This window comes from Oncorhynchus keta, chromosome 32 (genome assembly GCF_023373465.1).
Source record: "Oncorhynchus keta strain PuntledgeMale-10-30-2019 chromosome 32, Oket_V2, whole genome shotgun sequence".
NCBI classification, from domain to species: domain Eukaryota; kingdom Metazoa; phylum Chordata; class Actinopteri; order Salmoniformes; family Salmonidae; genus Oncorhynchus; species Oncorhynchus keta.
In genome coordinates, this window is record NC_068452.1 from 18,787,804 (window position 1) to 18,807,114 (window position 19,311).

General features: G+C 40.6%; 1 protein-coding gene across 1 annotated transcript; it reads right to left on the bottom strand.

Moving 5' to 3' along the window:
• Nucleotides 1-12,873: 12,873 nt before the first annotated feature.
• Nucleotides 12,874-15,272, bottom strand: LOC118365212 (eukaryotic translation initiation factor 1). The gene is made up of 4 exons (XM_035747228.2): nt 15,075-15,272; nt 14,008-14,171; nt 13,819-13,920; nt 12,874-13,610 (listed from the first exon to the last, which is right to left on the bottom strand). Exons 1-4 carry the CDS (start codon nt 15,103-15,105, stop codon nt 13,566-13,568), a joined length of 342 nt encoding a protein of 113 aa, XP_035603121.1. The 5' UTR covers nt 15,106-15,272; the 3' UTR covers nt 12,874-13,565.
• Nucleotides 15,273-19,311: the final 4,039 nt, after the last annotated feature.

A 19,311-nucleotide genomic window follows, 5' to 3' on the forward strand; every position in this document is an offset into this window, starting at 1 on the left:
TGAAACATGTATTCAAAGAGAGGCAAATGAATTGGGATGAAACGTAAGAACTTTAGTTTCATGGAAATAATAGAAAGGTGCTGCATGAGTGACTCTTGCGGTGTCCATGGAGCCCCCGGTGGCACGACAACGGCGACACTACCGCTGGTTTGTGGGTTTAAACTGTGCAGGGGAGTCCCTTTGCTGCATCAAGAATCCGATGTTTCACTATTGTCTAGATTTAATATGAGCACAAACAGAAGAGAAACCCCCATAATTATTATGCTAGCTTTGAGACCAAGCTAAAATGGTGCCAGTATATTTGCAGTCCAGGTTCTTGCCATACAGTCGCCGATTTTCACTCTCAATTGTTAAATAGCTGATTTGAGATTGGGATGAAAGTGACCTAGCTAGAAACTCATTTAAATGTTTTGTTAGATCAGATAGGTGTGTTGTAACTGTTGCCAAATAATGACTAACATATAGTGCTAGGAATGTGAGACTAGAGTAGGCCCTAGAGGATCTCAGATCCAGGCCACTAGCACCAAGGATGAACACCCTAACCACTGTCCCAATAAGTGATGTTTCTAGGACATGTGCTTATTGGGCCAGTATAGTTAGGCCCTGTCCAAAATAATCCCTGAACCCTCCTCTCTCACGTATGGAGTTGAAACAACGTGATAGGTGTAAGCAATAGGGTGAAAGCACTTTCAAATACATCTCAGCTCTGTCAAAAGTACATTCAAGAACAAAACTATTTTATTGATCCTAGTGATTCAGGAGTATCATTAAAACAGGTTAACATGCCCCACTAACATTAGTCAACTATACAGAAAACTCTTAAATTGATGAAATAAGAATCAATTCCATGATGAGAATTTTCATATTAAGTGATTCCTGACAGTGGTGTAGTGGGGGAGATCAGAGTACTGTCAACCAGGAGGTTGTGAGTTCAAATTCCAGGTGAGGACATGTTGAATCTGAATGACTATTTAAAACAACACGCATGATGTAATCAAATATGTAAATTGAAAACACTATGTTAAAAGCACTGTTTGTGAGTGTTCCTAACCAGGCCAACAGAAAAAGTGCTATGATTGGATCAGTGGTTCACCCTGATTGGCATGGTAACGATGTGTCATGTAACTTTTCTGGGGTAGAACGTTTCTTTGGGACCATCCTGACAACTGATACACAGAAATATTCCTGAAACGTGTCTCGAACATTAATATCTTATATCCAGAGAACATGGTCAACCATGTTCCGTATATGTTTGGTGGGACGTTGTTGGAATATTCTCCTAACCCTCAGAAAACTGGACACATGAATGTTCTTGCAACGTTACTATGAAAAGTGTCTAGAACATTGATATCTTATATTCTGAGAACATGGCAACCACGTTCTGGGTAAGTTCTATTTTACATGAATAATTATCCCTCTAGAGCAGGGGTGGGAAATTCCAGTCCTCAAGGGCCTGATTGGTGTCACAGATTTGCCCCAGCCCCGGCTAACACACCTGACTCCAATCACCTAATCATGATCTTCAGTTTAGAATGCAATTTGATTAATCAGCTGTGTTTGCTGGGGATGGATAAAAAGTGTGACACCAATCAGCCCCTCGAGGACTGGAGTGCCCACCCTTGCTCTAGAGTCTAAGCCGAGGAGGGTTCTAAGCTAACATATTGAGTTATTTTAAGATGGTCATACCTAGGTTAATTTAGCTATTTAATTTCAAACTGTAAGACGCCTTAAGGTATATAAAAAAGATGTTTTAAAAAAATGGTGTTTGTGATGCTACAGACATTCTTGTGAGAAGATCGATTTTTGGGATGTCTCATGGTCTGACAAACACCTCTCTAGCTCCTCAGATGTGTAAGGGTGATATGCGGTGGATTGAGATGCTGCCCATGCATAAAAACAGATATCTAGCTTAAACAGATGGATTTTCATGGGGATTTTTTTACTACGTTAATTAGATTTCCGCAGGGGGGGGGGGGCGGAAATTGTAGGCTAAGGGTTTTTAAGGGAATTGTCTCTTGGAAACATTCCTTGCACATCACGAGAACATTCCTTAATGTTCATTAATGTTAGTTAATGGCCTAATGAGACTCTAAAGAGAATGTTCTCTAAAGTTGTGGGAACGTTTGTTGTTAGCTGGGAAGCTTCTTGCCACAATTAGACGCACTGTAGCAGACAGCTAAAGTTGTGGGAACATTTGTTAGCTGGGAAGCTTCTTGCTCCAAAAAAAACACTAAGTAGCAGACAGCTAAAGTTGTGGGAACGTTTGTTGTTAGCTGGGAAGCTTCTTGCTCCAAAAAAACACTGTAGCAGACCGCTAAAGTTGCTGCTGCACTACACTGACGCATAAGTCAGGGGACAATTCCATTGCCATTCCATCTGGCATTACATCCTCCTAAGCTTGCATCTCTAAATTCTTCCTATTTTTGACCATTATCATAATTTAACCAAGAAAAACATTAGTATGGAAACCACTACCACTCCCTAAACCCTCCTGGCTTATGCAGGGGATGCTGATGTGGAGCCTGTTATATGAGAGAAAGAGAAAGTAGCAGGGAGCCTGGGCCCACTCCAGACCCAGTGCCTGCAGCTCATTTCTGGGCCAGAGGTGTGGCCGGCCACGGAGGGCTTTATCTTGTTCCTGCTAAAACGTCTCAATAGCTGCAGGGGCCGTGTGTGTGTGTGTGGGGGGGGGCAGGTTCAGATGAGGCTGTGAGTGTTTCATTTGTTCCATTCTTAACGGAGCTTGGTTGTTTTATTCAAACACTTTTCTATCATGTGCATTTGTTTCTCATTTTCTTATGGTCTGCCATGCTGTTGTGCTGTTATGGTCACTTGGGAATTGGTATGTCGATCTTCTCACTTGTAGAAGTAGTTATAGAACACAGTATTTCAATAAAGTATAGGCTGTGGCAATTGACCTCTAAGTGCAAAGTTCTTGCGGACCATAATCATAACCAGTAGACATAGATGAAGATGACAAGAGACACCATACAGAGCAGATTTAGGCTAATAACTGCGTCAGAAAGAGATAGAGAGGACTTAAACAATATAATACTTTCAATTTTTTATTTTGTTTTTTAACTTAGATTAGCAACGGCCTACCAATTTACACTGTTGCATTGAGGAAGCCTTTCTGTTAAGGCCTAATGGTGAAACACTTAGATATACTGTATTTGTCCCACAGGAAAGAAAAACCACCCGTACAAATGGTTCTGTCACGAAATAAGTCGCTCTGCTTCAATGATAGCGACATTGAAGGTCTCACGGTGTTATCTCGGCAACACTTTAAAAAGGAGGCCAAGGCTGGCCATAAGGTTGGCCGAAGACACAGCAACTGAACCAAAAGGTCAACCCTTTGTTGGTTTAGAATACATTTTTGGCGCTTGGTTTCTGAATCCCTCATTATCTGCACTGCTATCTCTATACTGGTGAAGCTGCTGCAGACAAGATGTGATTTTTCTTCATAATCCCTCTACTTGGTCAATTACCTCATCCACTTTAGCCCATAATAAATATTTCCAATAATTTCCTTCTCAGACATTTAATTTGGTCATAAATTGTAGTAATTTGTTCTAAGACATGGCTCGATAAGTGCTTTTTTGGTTAGATTATATCGCAAAAGAGCCACTTATTTTAACATGCAATTTTCTGTCTAGCATACTGTTCAACCCTGTAGCAGAATCTCAACTAGGCCTCCATCACCTTGAATTAATACCTCTTTAGTGACTCTACAAGTTCAGCTGTAACTTTAATGGTGATACCAAAGTCCTCTTACCTTTATGACTTTGAAATAAGGCTATTACAACAGATTCATCCCTGTTGAAGAGATTTCAGATGTACCCCGATCTCTACCGCAACATGTACCACAACAGTCATTTTCCCTGCTTGTCAGAGGTGAGTTGTGAGTCATACCACTGTTTTTGTGATTACGTTCCATTAGAACCAATAAGTGAGGTGTCTATAAATCCATCATTCTGGCTCGACAGCATTCCACTGCAAAGTGATACATGGCCGTGCCAATGTATTAATGGGTCACAATCCCAGAGAAGCTGTAAAAACTGTAAAAACTTTGGAGGCGTATTTGCACTCCATCAAGCTGTCAGCTTAGAACTGTCCTGGCATTGGCCCACGCTAGCCTCCAGACAAAGAAAACACAGGCACTAGCACAAACCATATCCTGCGTGTGAACTTACTGATTGACTGGATGTGTTTGTCTCGCTATCCGTGAAAACTCCTGTCCTTTTCAAATCGCTCGCCAGGGGAGGATATTTGATGCCCTTCAACCCATCTTTCCTCCCCCCACCCCCTCCCCTTGAACTCACACACACTTAATAATAAATAACAGCGAGAAATGGGTTACATTTCTATAGGTTAGCTCTTCTCACTATGCGTCAAAAGCACTTTATTCTGGGGGAAACACTGGTTTTCACTGTGGGGTAACTTCCCACATCCATCATCCATTTGTAGCACCCAGCTGGGTGATACACGGCAGCCATTTTGTGTCACATGCTCACCTCTGCCCATCGGCTATGAAAGTGGAGAGGAGAGACAGAGCCAATTTTTCTGGCTCTACCCTGCACCCATCAAAACCCAGGTGTTGCTGTCATCAGTCCCCCAGGGAGTAGGGCCAGTGGAGGGGATAGAGGGAGGGGAGAACGAAGGAGTGGGGCCTAATTGTTACCTTGGGGAGTTCATTAGGAATCTCTGAGGAGGGCTACATATGGAGGCCTGTCTGGACTCATCACCCCTGGTCTGGCGTTCCCTGAAACAAATGGAACAGACACCTGTCCTGGCCCAACCTCAGTTCAGTTCAGCCTCATTGTGTGTGTGTGTGTGTGTGTGTGTGTGCGTGCGTGCGTGCGTGCGTGTGTGTGTGGTACAGTAGTTGATAGTTAATACTCAAAAAAGTGTTTATGTGTATTGTCAGTCTGTCAGCTCTTCGCAAAAACAATCAAGTTAAAATAGCCAGCATAGACTTTTTATATATATATGCCATTTAGCAGACGCTTTTATCCAAAGTGACTTACAGTCATGTGTGCATACATTCTACGTATGGGTGGTCCCGGGAATCAAACCCACTACCCTGGCGTTACAAGCGCCATGCTCTACCAACTGAGCTACAGAAGCACTCAGTCAGCAGCAGAGAATGTTACACAACTTTGTAAGGCCTTTCAGGAGATGATCCCATTCATCAACGGAGGGGCTACAAAGCACATCCACATATCGAACTCGGTCCAAATCACAGCCTCTTGTGTTGCCATGGCACTAAGAGGCTTTGCACGGTGATGTTAGGGAATTCTGAATGTGGCTGGCAGTTTGGCCAGGCCACAATATTCCCAACAGAGGAACAGCTTTATTGTGTTGACAAGATCATGCCTAAGATGCCAAATGCTTTTTCTTTGAGAAAATAATCAAATGAACTTGGAGGGGAAAATAAAGCAAGACATGAAAGAGTACAAAACCACTCTGGACTCCGTGTCCCTGGAGTCCTCTGGCGTTTCTCACACTCTCTCCTTTTTGCCTTTGCCTGGCAAAAGCTGCAGGTGGAAGATATTCTCCCATCCCTATATGTCATCACGAGATGTGAAGGATGGGAGCTGAGCAGAGCTGGTGAGAAGCATCTGTCTTTCACCCCGACCCCTGTTAATCAGAGAGTTAACTTATCTGAAGTGGCTGCACCATTGGGTTGTTATCGTTATCATCATCATCATCATCATCATCATCATCAATGCATCCTCATCAGCAGTATCATCGTAATGATGGCCTTGGTGTATACAACGTGTATTTTGTATTCTTAACATAGCAGAATCTACAGTATTTCTGCTTTCCTTGCAGAGCATGTATATTAAATATATAATACACAGCTCAAAGTAAATCAGATACACTCTGGATCACACAGCAGAGATCACAGGCGTAAGCCACTTAAAAGGACACATTTTATCAGTGACAATTAAAGACCAGATGGTTTATCTTCTTCAAGCCAATTACCTTTGGTTTGAACCCCGCGGCCATAGCTGTGCAGTGTGCCCGAACGCTGATAATACCTAGATGAAAAGCTGCTGTGGGACTGCTACTACCTGCTCAGCTCGAAACCCAGCCAGCCTTTAACGCTTAATGTCATCTAGCAGAACTATTTATCATTTATCAGAACTAGGATCTGTATTCGGAGGACTTCAGAATCCATATCAAATACACTGTATGTGCATATGGTGACCAAATACTGGATCTGACCGTGTAAGTATTATAGGGCTACCCTACCATAAATTGGAAATTACAATACCAGATTAGACATCTACAGTGCCAAAGCAAGACTAATAGCAAGACACTTGGTGAGTGTTTTTTAATGCTTGAATATTGGCGATACTGACCAAACTATGTCAGTGTGAATATTGTTTAGTCCTCCTCCTTCAGACTTCCTGCCGCTCCCTTACACCTAGAGGTGAGCCTGCTCACCCAACTCATGGCACTCTCTGACCAGAGGGTTGGGGCCCTGGGCCCTCAACATAGCAGCAAGCACCCTATGGCTGGCAGTGGCCCTAGGAATTCAGCCAAATCACTGGTAATGTGTCACCCTCCTGTGACAAACTACTTCTTTCCACGCCAAAAAGTGTCCTCGTTTAAGCAGTTTTCAGAGACAATCTTAATGGCTCACACAAACATTTTGTAGCAGTCAATAACTCCAGAGCTAACAAAACAAGCTGGTCCTTAAGCTGGGCGACTAGTTTGGAGGCACGGACATCTACAACGTTGTTATTTTCAAGAACATGGTGTCACATTGAATGTAAGGGAAGGGACAGTTGGTGATATCTGAATTCCTAATCTTCTCTCATTGATTGAGACAGGTGGGTGTTCACCCCAAAGTGCTGCATATCATGATGACACTCACCTGTCTCGATCAATGAGAAGATTTGAAATAGACTAGATGGCGGCATACACATTGCTTGATTACTTCATGGAGCAAAAACAAATATTTGATTTATTAATGGAGCATTTTCTAAATTCAAACTAGACATTTTAGTTTAGAAGACGTGTTGTCTTTCAAGTCGGGAAATGAGGAAGTATCGCCATGTAAAGGTTGGTCAAAAGTTCTCTGTGCTATACTTTACACTACCTACACTATTAGAAAGAAAAGGTGCTATCTAGAACCTTAAATGGTTAAAGGGTTATTCGGCTGTCCCCACAGGAGAACCCTTTGAAGAACCCTTTTTGGTTCCAGGTAGAACCCTTTTGGATTCCATATAAAACCCTTTCGACAGAAAGTGGAAGCCGAAGTACCCTTTTGGAACCCTTTTTTTTCTAAGAGTGTACTGTGTAACAGCTGTATGGAAACATTCACCTTTCACTGCCATTTCAAATTTGAGCTATCTCTGACTGAGATCTGCTCTCTTCTCCTCCTGGTAATTTCCATGTAAAAGGACCCATAGGCATCATGTGAAGTTAAAAACGTAACCTCAACTTTATGGTTGGCTTGGCCTTATAGAAGACCATGGTGGACCAACCGGTAAGGTCTAGGAATACTGATACAAGAATATGACAAGGCAATATCCAAAATGCTTCACAGATACTACTAGTCATTTCCATGTAAAGGGCCCATGAGCACTAACACATTAAGCTACGGCTCTATATATAGGGGAAATCGAGGCATAGATATGTTTTTCAAGCTTTTTCCATCCAAAATATTAGGAATAAGCAAAAACTTTTGATTTCAAAGATGGAAAAGGGGCCTTAAAATAATCTACTAGAAAAATCCTTAAATGGTATTAGAAATACATCAAAACAGAATAATGTTGAAGAAAAATCCATGCCAATATCAATATTTATATTTAGTTTTGCAGAGATTATTTGCCTTCTGTAAGTTTAAGAAATATTACCTAGTGTTTTGTCATTCTGTTACCAAAAACTCACATATCTTTAATGCATTTCACATTTCTATCTGATGAGGAGGGAGGATTATAAAAGTACACAGAAGTAACAAGTAAAGGAAGACCTACCAATAAGTTAGTGCTTTAACTGATATCAATTTAGTTGATTCATTATTAAGTGACTAAAAACGTCACTCTGTTACCAAATCGGTAACAGAATGAACACAATTGAATTGAAAACATAATAGTAACAAACCACATTTGCAGTAGAGCACAGGAGAGTACAGTAAAGTTAAAAAATAAAATAAAAAGTAGAGTTGAGTTCAGTAGAGATTACTTATTTTTTCAGTAAATTGAAAAGGTGTGTTGGGTTATGGATATAGTTGATCAAGATGATCGTACAGATTTGACCATTATCCATGAGCCTTTACATATGCTTAAATCAGGGATGGTCAGGGGGAATTGGCCATGTATAGACCCATAAACTGAATTAGTGTAATAACTTAACAAATATTGAATGTCGTTAGATTTGTTAAGTTTCTCTTGCACAACGGCAGATCAGGTTAAGGCCTAAAGAAAGTGGGTAACAGGGCTGAGATTGGCAAGTAATAGGGATGAGGTGTATTGGCAAAGGAATTGAGTAACAAATAGGGCATTTAGAGATAGGATATGGTTGTATCTGTACATGATTGTATCAGTATTAGGGTATTGGCATGTGGGTGTTAGGGTTAGGGCATAGGGTGACAGGGCTGGGGGGAGTGTGAGTAATTGGGTTTATGTGTGGGGGTAAGTAGGCTGAGGAATACAGTGCGGTGAAAAAGTGTTTGCCCCTTTTCTGATTTTCTCAGTTTTTGTATATTTTTTTTATACTGAACGTTATCAGATCTTCAACCAAAACCTATTATTAGATAAAGGGATCCAGAAGCTCACAAATAACAAAGAAATGGATACGTATTTAATTATTTAATGAACAAAGTTATGCAACATCCTCTGTGTGAAAAAGTAATTGCCCCCTTATAGTTAATAACTGGCTGTGCCACCTTTAGCTGCAATGACTGCAACCAAATGCTTCCTGTAGTTGTTGATCAGTCTCTCACATCGCTGTGGGGGAATTATGGCCCACTCTTGCATGCAGAACGGCTTCAACACAGCAACATTTGTAGGTTTTCAAGCATGAACTACTCAGGTTCAAGTCCTGCCACAAGATCTCAACTTGGATTAGGTATGGACTTTCACTTTATCTAATATTAGGCTTTGGTTGAAGATTGTGACCGAGAATAAAACTTACTTTTTTTTTGTTATACATACTTTAAAAATGTATTTTTAAGCAATATGGATTACATGTTAGGGTTACTAATGGCATTCCCAGTCAAAACAGTTTGCGCATATATTATAGAAACATTTTGAGAGGTTTTTGTTCATTTTGGGGTTTGGCAGAGGTTTTTCTGGCTATTCGTGCACACACAATTTTTTTTTGAGGCAAATTGAGGTTCAGTAGCCAAAGTCTATGCCCCTTTATCGGTGAATGGTCAACAGTACTACTCCTAGTAGGAGTGGGAAGTATGGACTGGATTATTCAATTAAGTGTTGCTTGTCATTCAACAAGAGAGATAGTTTTCATGCACATTTTTTCACTTAAGAAATACTGCACCAAACATCTTAGTTATGATGTAAAATTGCACGACTAAGACCTTGGCAAAGACATCCAAATGAATGACAGATTTCTTGATTTATCGTAGATTAATTCAGACTTTTTTGAGGAAGTGTTTCTGGCTATGTTGTTGCTACAGTGGCTCAAGAGGGACAAACAACAGTAATATTGCCACCTTTTTCTTGTTTTTCAAGAGAAGGTCTTTAGGGAATATTCGCCTAGCAGACGCCTTTAGGGCTGTGTGTGCTCACATTGCCTTATGCTCACGGAACTAGAGGTGAATTACGATATCATGCTTCTGAACCAATCCTATTTATAAATATTGTCGTTGTTTGAGAAAACAGATTGTTTTTGTTTAATTTGATATATATATATTGTTTTTACTCATTAGAAAGAGTCACTCACTGCCCATGGGTTTATGTTGAAAACGTAAAAAAAAGCGTGAATGCAATGCAATTTTGTCTGCTATTTCTGGAGAAGTGCAAATATGAACTGAAATTGAGTTCCATTATGTTTGCCTTTATATTGTATCTTTGTCCAGCTCGTGTGAAATAATATGTTTGGATGTGTCTGTTTTATACGCCCACAGGGAGCAATTATGGTGCCTGTAACTGTATTTAGACAGCCTATTTAATACATGTTCTTTAGTTTTTTATTCAAATTTGATTCGAATTATACACTCTCTTTTTAGGCCTCATCAACAGCCTAGTAAATGTAAATTTGCTTATTGACTTTGTTTGGCATGTTCATGTCCAGACTGCAATTTACAGTAGGCCTAGGCCCTATATCAGTGTGAATGCTATCAGATTAGATGTTGATCCATCAATGCATGTTAAAGGGAGTTTTTCCCCCTCGTCTAGCATCTATATTTAACAATGTACAGTATTTCCATATTGAAGCAATGCATGGGGCAGGCTAACGTACTAGCATTCTAATTGGACTTGATGCAATACATAAAAGACTGGAAATACACAACTTGAAGCAACCACATATTTATCCATGGAGCACGTTCTGATTGGCCAGTGAGGTGTCAAGCCTTGACACACCCACAACCACCGACAGCTGCTGCACCCATAATTCCGGTTGTGAAAGTAGCAAAAATATTTAACACTCCCCCATAAACTTCTGTATTAACCTATAGCACGATCGCCAGCGCTAAGGTTTACCACTGCGTTAGATTTGTTAAAACATGTCATATCACAGCTGACACCCAATTCGTTCTGCAGACATGTTTGAATTTGAATTCGGATTAGATATTTAGATATTTATGTTCACATAAAACTGACGGAGATTTTACTGTCATTCTGTTACCAAACAATCAAGTAATTGCGTTTTAGTACAATTTTCAGAGGCAACTGTTAAAAGTAGACTTCTGCATATAGGTGTATGGTTTGTTTTAGACCTTTTTCACAATTTAAAGTAAAACAGTGAGTCTCAGCATCACTCTGTTACCATGGAATTGTCCTCCTCCTTCTCCTCCACCTACTCCAAAGCTGCGTTCGGAACCAAGTGGGAAGTGGCAATTTACCACATACTGTACGACTGGGGAAAATCTACTTGAACTGGTAATTACTAGTGGGAAACTCGTCCATCATCCTGAGCTCCTCCATGCTGACCTCTGACATCACCTACTAAGGAAATTACCCTGATAACAGCATTTTCAGCAAATGCAACAACAAAACATAATTTCGAAAAAGCAATTTATTAATGTTTTTTAACACTATAATTTGTTTACAAGAGATAGCTGTACTTTTAGTTTATGGTTTACACAGCTTGTTAGCCATTAGCCAATCTGCGTTTCTCAACGGGTTCAAAGCTCGTGAATGCATCCAACTGTTGAATTCCCACCTCCAGCTGGGTTACGAACGCAGCATAATACACTGGAAAGGCCCTGGTGTCTGTGATTTGACTATGTAGGTGTTGAAAATGTGAAACCCAAAGCAGATAAAAAATATGGATAGGAGAAATTTGGAAATTACAGAAACAATTCAAGACCATTTGTAAACACTGAGTATTGAGGCTGATAGAGACAGCTACAGAAGTCTATAGTTAACCACTGAGTTCTACCCTTCCGTTTTCTCATATGAAAATTTATAGCCAAGTTGACTCACATTAAAGCTGAAACACTGTGTGCCTCAAACACCACACACTCTCAAGACAAGAGAAAACAATGTCACTGTCTGCTGTTATAGTGCCCCCTAGTGAAAATGCATAGTATAACACATTGGTTTGGCGTCTCTGAGCTGCGTCACGCAGTCTGCCTCTGGCAGGTCCAAACAGCATCACATGAAGGCAGAAATATAGCGTTGACTATTTATCAAGCTGTATGCCGTGTTTGCTACCGCTCCACTAGGATTTTTCTCATTGTGTCTTAACTGTTTTTTCTTTACACATAAAACATTAAAGGACTAAATCATGAAAACCACCAGGTCCAAAATGTCTTCCCATTGAAAAAAAAAAAAAAAAAGACATGGCAAAGTACTATGAGAAAACAGATGTGGGAAACAAATTGTTGATTTAAAGCAGTGATAACCAATAGAATAACTGGCTTGTTGGTACTGTCATAGGAATTCCCCATATGGTGGGAGGTAACGTTAGATACCATCAAATGAACTGATGGTGTCTGCACAGGCACAGAGAACAAGTAATTCCATGCAGCACTAGACTATTTCCCACTGCCACAAAGGAAGAAACAGGAACTGGGGAGGGACATTTCTTTAGATCAATGAGATGCCACATGGATATCGTTTATTTATTAAACTAGGTAAGTCAGTTAAGAACAAATTCCTATTTACAACGACAGCGTACCCCGGGACAATTGTGCGCCACCCTATGAGACTCCCAAGCATGGCCTGATGTTGTACAGCCTGGATTCAAACCAGGGACTGTAGTGACACCTCTTGCAGATGCAGTGCCGTCGACCGCTATCCCACTCAGGAGCCCAAAAGTTTGATTTGCAGCTTTTTGGGAAGTTCTCAAACGGCACCCATATTTAATCATGTAACAAATGTCCCCCAATGTATTGAGTCAGATTTTTCTGCTGACCTAGGTCAATACACTGGCTGAACCTGTGTCTTGACAGCTCTAATCCAGAGCCAGTCAGTGCATTCAAAGGTCAGTAGAACATTACAACATCGCCAAGTAAAACATCCATCAGCACTAGTATGAAAAGACACTTCCTCACAAGACACCATGTCTTGTACAATAAGCGGTTAGTTGGATTGCCATTTTTAAACACAGCAATTGGACAAATCATCATAGGCATATCAAACTATTGTGTGGTGCAGTCATTTTGTATTCAGTGGTATGCCATTGCAAACACCACGCATCACAAATAATTGTACCCCATGAAACAAGACATCAATTTCAATATTTATTCAATAAAATACCACCCCCTCTCTACATTTTTAGTTGGTAGCTCGGTGTCAATCCCAACATGGATTTAAGCAGACTTGCTCCATAACACCAGTCATCTGACAACCAGGTAGAGCAGTACCCTTTTCATTATAATTTAAATAAAATCTAAGTAGTATTACAGCGTCAGAAAAGTATGCATATTTCAACTTTTTTTTGTTAAAAGGAAGCACAAACTCGCCTCAGACGGGAGACAGGGCTGCGATGGTCAGAACTTCTGCAGCATTCTTCCATAACCTTGGACACAGGAAGAGCCACAATACATTGGAACCGCAGTTAAGGGCTTCGACCCGACCCAACCCCCCCCCCGCCAAAATCCCACACCACCACAGGATACCGCATGTGGCGGTTGATCATTTTTATTGAAACTCGTACAAAACAAAGTGTTACATGGAATTGTGCCCTTCACATGGCAAACAAAAAAGTTAAAGGAAAAAACTAAACCACCACTCATCCCACATCCGTCAAGCCATTTGTCCATGTTTGCACTGGACTGCTCCCATCTGAGAGGGGAGTTAAACTGGTATTAAAGTGTCTCAATTCAGAGGTATTCATCATTAGCTTAAAGGGGCTGCAGTGATTGCAGCACATGGGGAGGGAAGTATCAGGACCAGGGGAGAGGGGGCTGCAGAAAGCTTCTAGAATCCGTGGACCTTGAGCTGCTCCTCTTTCGCCAGGCCAATCTGGAAGTGGGATGAGGGGAGAAGTGACATTCAACAAAATAACTTTGAACTACAGTCACAGAACATTTGCTACCATCACAGCGAGACTATTTACAAACAGGGGCTTTCTACGAGAGCCTTCTGTAGGGGCCATGACACATGACCACTTAGTACTCACAAGTGTGGAGTATACACTGGGTGCAATAGCAGCGACAAGAGTCAAGCCTACCTCAATCAGAAACGTGCAGATATTCTTGCGCTGGTCACCTTGCAGCTGAATCACTTCCCCATACTCTGGGTGCTCAATCACTGTCCCATTGCAGGCAAATTTCTGTTGACAAAGCAGAACTATTCAAACAGCCAGTAGAACAAAACATGGATCTTGCTTAGTGTATCAACTAGTGTTGCCATAACATACCTTCTTAAAGGCCTTGACTAGCTTCTTCTTATCATAGTCAATGGCTATGCCCTGGACCGTGGTCAGAGTCTTCCTGCCGTTACGCTGCTGGATTCTTATGTGGATGTAGTCGTCAGTCCCAGATGGGAGCCTGTCATTACCCTTAGTTGCATCAGCAAATGGGTCTAAAAACAAATCACACAACTTAAAAACATCATTCAAAAACAAACAGCTAAAAATACAAAGAAGCAACCTAAAGTGAACTAAAATGGTAGTGGTTTGACCTAGCTAACAAAAGATCGAGGCCGATGAACTGGTGACGTAACGTCTTAGCCACGAGGCTCGGGAACCAAGCAAAACCCTGCGCAGGACGCTCATCGACAAATTACATGGAAATAAGATTTTAGAAAATGGTCCAACCAAGATTGGGTGGATCATCTGCGCAGATCTACATTTATCCGGAATTGAGGTTAGTGACACGGGAGAAAGCAAAACGCCACTGTCCAGATAGTCAATTATTCTGGCAAAACGTTTTTTTTTTATTATAAGGAAGTCATGAATATTAGAGAAGCACAATTCAGCGGGACTATAGTACCTGGCTCTTTGCCCTTAAGAGTTTACATTACCACAAAGCCCTTCCCGACAAAAGTCGTATTGCAGACAGATTGGGGCAAACATGTACATTCATACTATGTCCATTGTTTATAACTACAGACAGTAAGAACGAGTTACTCTCCGGAATCGGTAACGTTATTGTACATTGATCAATGTGTCTACAATAGACTAGTTTGATACAGGCTACAAAGCCGTGTTGGGGCCTAAACAAGGAAATTAACTTAGGCCTAGTTGAAATCGGATGGCTGTTAGCAAGACTTTTGGTGACGTTCGTTGGTTATTAATATAACGTACTTCTAGTCGTGAGGAAAATGTTCTCGATAACTAACCAATGTTTCATGAACATGAAAATCAAAACGTTATCTATATTTAGTTGAAACGTTGTCAAAATGTTTGCAAATGCTAACGTTAGCAAGCGCCCTTCCCCCCACATTTTCGACCCCGCGTTAGCAGAGGTGGTTGAAATGTCTTACCGAAAGTTTGGAGGTTCTGGATAGCGGACATACGATAAGATTTCCTTTCCTTTCGGATAATAACTGGTTAGCGATCGACTGGTCAAATTTATTTGTTTGTTTTTTTGTTCTTTGAATCTCCCTTTTCACTGGGACGACGTGTTTTGTCTTCTGAAAGGCTCTCACAAAATGGAGCTTGTTTAGCTTGCAAAGTGGAAAACAACCCTTTATAGCGCCTCCCCGCACGTAGGGACGTGCGCCACGCCACACCCTATTTTACCGGAAAAATTACGTCATTATCTTGGTATTTCAGAGGGGAAAATACCAATAACACCTGCAACCTAGTATACATAAAAACCTACAACACAAATATCTCAATTCGTTAATAAAGCAATGTAATGCGTAGATGGTCAGTGGTCCATTATTCTATTTGAGGAAATATATTGAAAACTCAGATACTTCTGCTTTTACCGAAGAATTAAATGGTTTCTCCTATCATCTTAGGTCGGCCCGAAGCCGATAAAAGTGAAGTTGGTCGATCCCCCTCGAGAGAGTTGCTGACATTTTTGTATAGGACAGGAAAACATTCTTATGATGACTATAAAATGTGTTTGCACGTTTAATTCATGCACCCTTCTCATGAAATTGACTTTTTAACCCCCCTTGATTAAGGCAGCCAATGGCTTGCTTCTATCTAAAATGTAAATATGGCCTCGCTTGAATACTCGAGCTGATGTTGCTGTCTGATGGGACAGTGCTATCTGGGATCCTTGGGACGTCCCTACACTAACCCTAACAATGAACGGAAGTCAAATAAAACGTTCAAAGAATTTCAGTGACTTTGAAAAAATCCTCTTGAAGTGATGTGTGTCAAACCACCCAATTACTGAGAACAAATAGCATGATTTATCAATTAAACTCAAATGAAAAAGATAACAAAAGGACCCTACAACAACTTCAGGTAAGATAATGTATTTATTGTCCCACTTTTACAAATCAGAGTCACTTTGAAATTGTAGTTTTCTTGTGTAACAACACAGTAGTGCCTAAATGTGTTTAATTGCTATATTGTAATTACTTCTCCACCATGGCCTATTTATTTCCTTAACTTACCTCATTTGCAATCACTGTATATATACTTTTTGCTGTATTATTGACTGTATGTTTTGTTATATTCCATGTGTAACTCTGTGTTGTTGTAAGTGTCGAATTGCTACACTTTATCTTGGCCAGGTCGCAGTTGCAAATGAGAACTTGTTCTCAACTAGCCTACCTGGTTAAATAAATAAATAAATAAAATAAACATTTTGTGAGACAGACATGTAACACACAATATCATACATATTTACGAATATAATTTCTATATTGTCTTTCTAAGGTTCTGTGGAAAAACATAAAAATCAACATAAAAATCAATAGAATATTTACGGATGCAAGGAGCATGAACTGGAAACGAGGAAGGGAGTTTAGATGGCTAACTAAAAAGCAGCATTCCCCAAGAGAGGATGGCTTTCACTTCAGGAGTGATGAATTCATGAACTTGATCATGATCATTAAAATGCAAATTACGGAAACAAAGTCTGGTCCAGTGGTGCGAAGGTGAATGGCAAGGCACTGGACCAACGAACTGCCCTTGCTGTCTCTGCCTGGCCGGCTCACACTCTCTCCACCAGGATTCTCTGCCGCTGACCCTATTATGAGGGCTGAGTCACTGGCTTACTAGTGCTCTTCCATGCCGTCCCTAGGAGGGGTGCATCACTTGAGTGGGTTGGGTCACTGACGTGATCTTCCTGTCCGGTTCTGGCCCCCTATACCCAGCCTTGTCTCAGGGTAGTAAGTTGGTGGTCTTTGACATCTGCTGATTGATTTGATTGATTGATTGATTGATTGATTGATTGATTGATTGATTGATTGATTGAGATGGCGGAAGCAGAAGTGTTGTTTGAAGATGAAAGTGCGTCAAGTACAGTTAGTGAGGAAGATGATGTTCATTTGAGGAAACCCTTTGGAAGTCACGAGGATGGTGAAGAAGGCATTGGGAAATGTGGACACTGTCAAAGTAACCAGGAATGGTGTGGTGTTGATATCTTGTGTATCCAAAGAGCGAAAGGAGTGTGCATTGTGGCTGCCACCCTATGTAAGTAAAGCTGGGATATGAAATATACGCCGTAAGAGCGTTCGTGGAAAACCTAATGCAATGCAAGAAGTGTAAAAAGTTTGGCCACGTGTCAAGTGTTTGCAGACGGAGGGAATAAGTTATTGAAGAGTCTTTGAATGTACAATGCTGCAACTGTGGTGGGGATCATCTTCCTGAATTCCCTAAGTGCCCTGGTTAGGGTGAAAGAGATTGAGGTGTCAAGGATCAGCGCTGTACAGCAAATCTACTATGTGGAGGGAGTGAAGAGAGTAAGGGGTAAAAAGGCCTCAGTTCTGTTGAAGATATGGTGGTGGATGTGTCGCAACCAGTTGCAAATATTATACGTCAATCAAGTGATCTGTATACACTTATTGTGAAGAAGATGGATTTCGTAGCATTTATAGCCACAGTTATTAATTGTGTCATATCTTTAGCCGAGAACTTTTTGGGCCTCCAAGACTTAATGACAGAAGCACTGCAAGGATTACTGTCGCAAGAAAATGTCCTGCCCTCACAATTTTTTAAATATAGAGACCCATTCCAAACGGATCCGTGGAATCTAGAACCATTTGGTATAGACCTGGTTGGATCCAGACCGTTAGAGTGAGGGAAGCAGCAGAAAATAATTGTTTTAAATCTACTTTATTAAAATCCCCTAAGGTCGATGTCCGTGCCTATGCGGAAATCTAATTAGCATGATAAACACATTCCCATAAAAAAATCTGTACATTTATGCTAGATATAAACTTTAAAAAATGCATTAGATGCGTCTCAATCCACCGCATCTGCCTATGTCGCACTTCAGCATCTGCGGTGAAAGGTGAAAGAGCGAGAGAGGTGTTTGTCAGACCATGAGACGTCCCGAAAAAAGGTCTTCTCACAAAATCGTCTGTAGGGTCCGAAGGGTTTGTTCTACGAACCCCACAAGCGTCTTGAGACGAGTCTAAAGTTGGAATAGCTAATCTCCCAATTTCTGTCAGTAACGTCTCAACAGTTTGGGCTACACACTAATATGACCCTCTGTGGAAAGGTGAGAGTCTCACGAACACGTACATGTCGGTTGTATTGCTATAGGACGCCCGTAGGCTTCATAAAACTAATCTGAAGGTCCCCGGTACCAGTTTAAATAATTAATGGAAGTACTTAATGGAGACAGTCTAGTGACAACATGAATTAAATTAGTGAGTCCTGCCTTGATGACTATTAGCTTTACAACATTTGTACTATAGATGTTTGTAGTCTTAAATTATTACTTGAAATATTGATAGCTAAAGCTCCCTGTCCTCGAATGACATGCTAGTAGTGATAAAGCTATCTGCTTGTTGTAGCTAGCTAGTTACATTGCTAAGGTTGCTGCGTTCTAAGTAAAGTTTGGAGTTATTTTGAAGCTAATCAAGCTCTATAACTAAATAGATTACAAATATAAAATATTCTTTACCTGATATAGCAGTGAGTCGGACGGAGATCTCTCTCGAGCTGTCGCCAGCTGTGTTTAGTACCTTTAGGTACAGAGAACGTGATCGGCCGTCATTGTAAATGAGAATTTGTTCTTAACTGACTTGCCTAGTTAAATAACAAATAAAAAAAAAAAAAACTGGATAGCAGTGATATCATTTTCTTTTTTTCCGGTGCGGGATTTTTTATGACAATATCATCTCCTCAAAGTTTGTACGAACAGATGTAGTCAACTGAATAGCCTATCATTATAGAAAATGCCTCTTCCCAATGCAACGTCTTTCTATGCCCACACATATTATCTCAATAAATAAATAAAGGTAATACCCTCAAACACCAAGTTAGGCATAGACTACTTACTTTTAACAAACTATTAGCCTAGTGGTGCGCACTGCTGCGTTTTGACGCATTATAATGAAATAAAAAAATACTCAGCTTCAGCTAACCATCATAAAAGCTGAGGTGTTTTTGATGTAACAGTAACGTTATAGGCATACTATGCTTTGGTATTATATTCGGTTCTGTTATTTAAAATGCTAATGAATCATTATGCGATCTTCCCGAAACACTGACTAGATGCGCATGTTTTGAGATCAAAGCTAGAGGTGCATGTAGCCACCTGTGCACATTTGTTCATATCCTTTCCTAGTTAGTGAGTTATTAGCC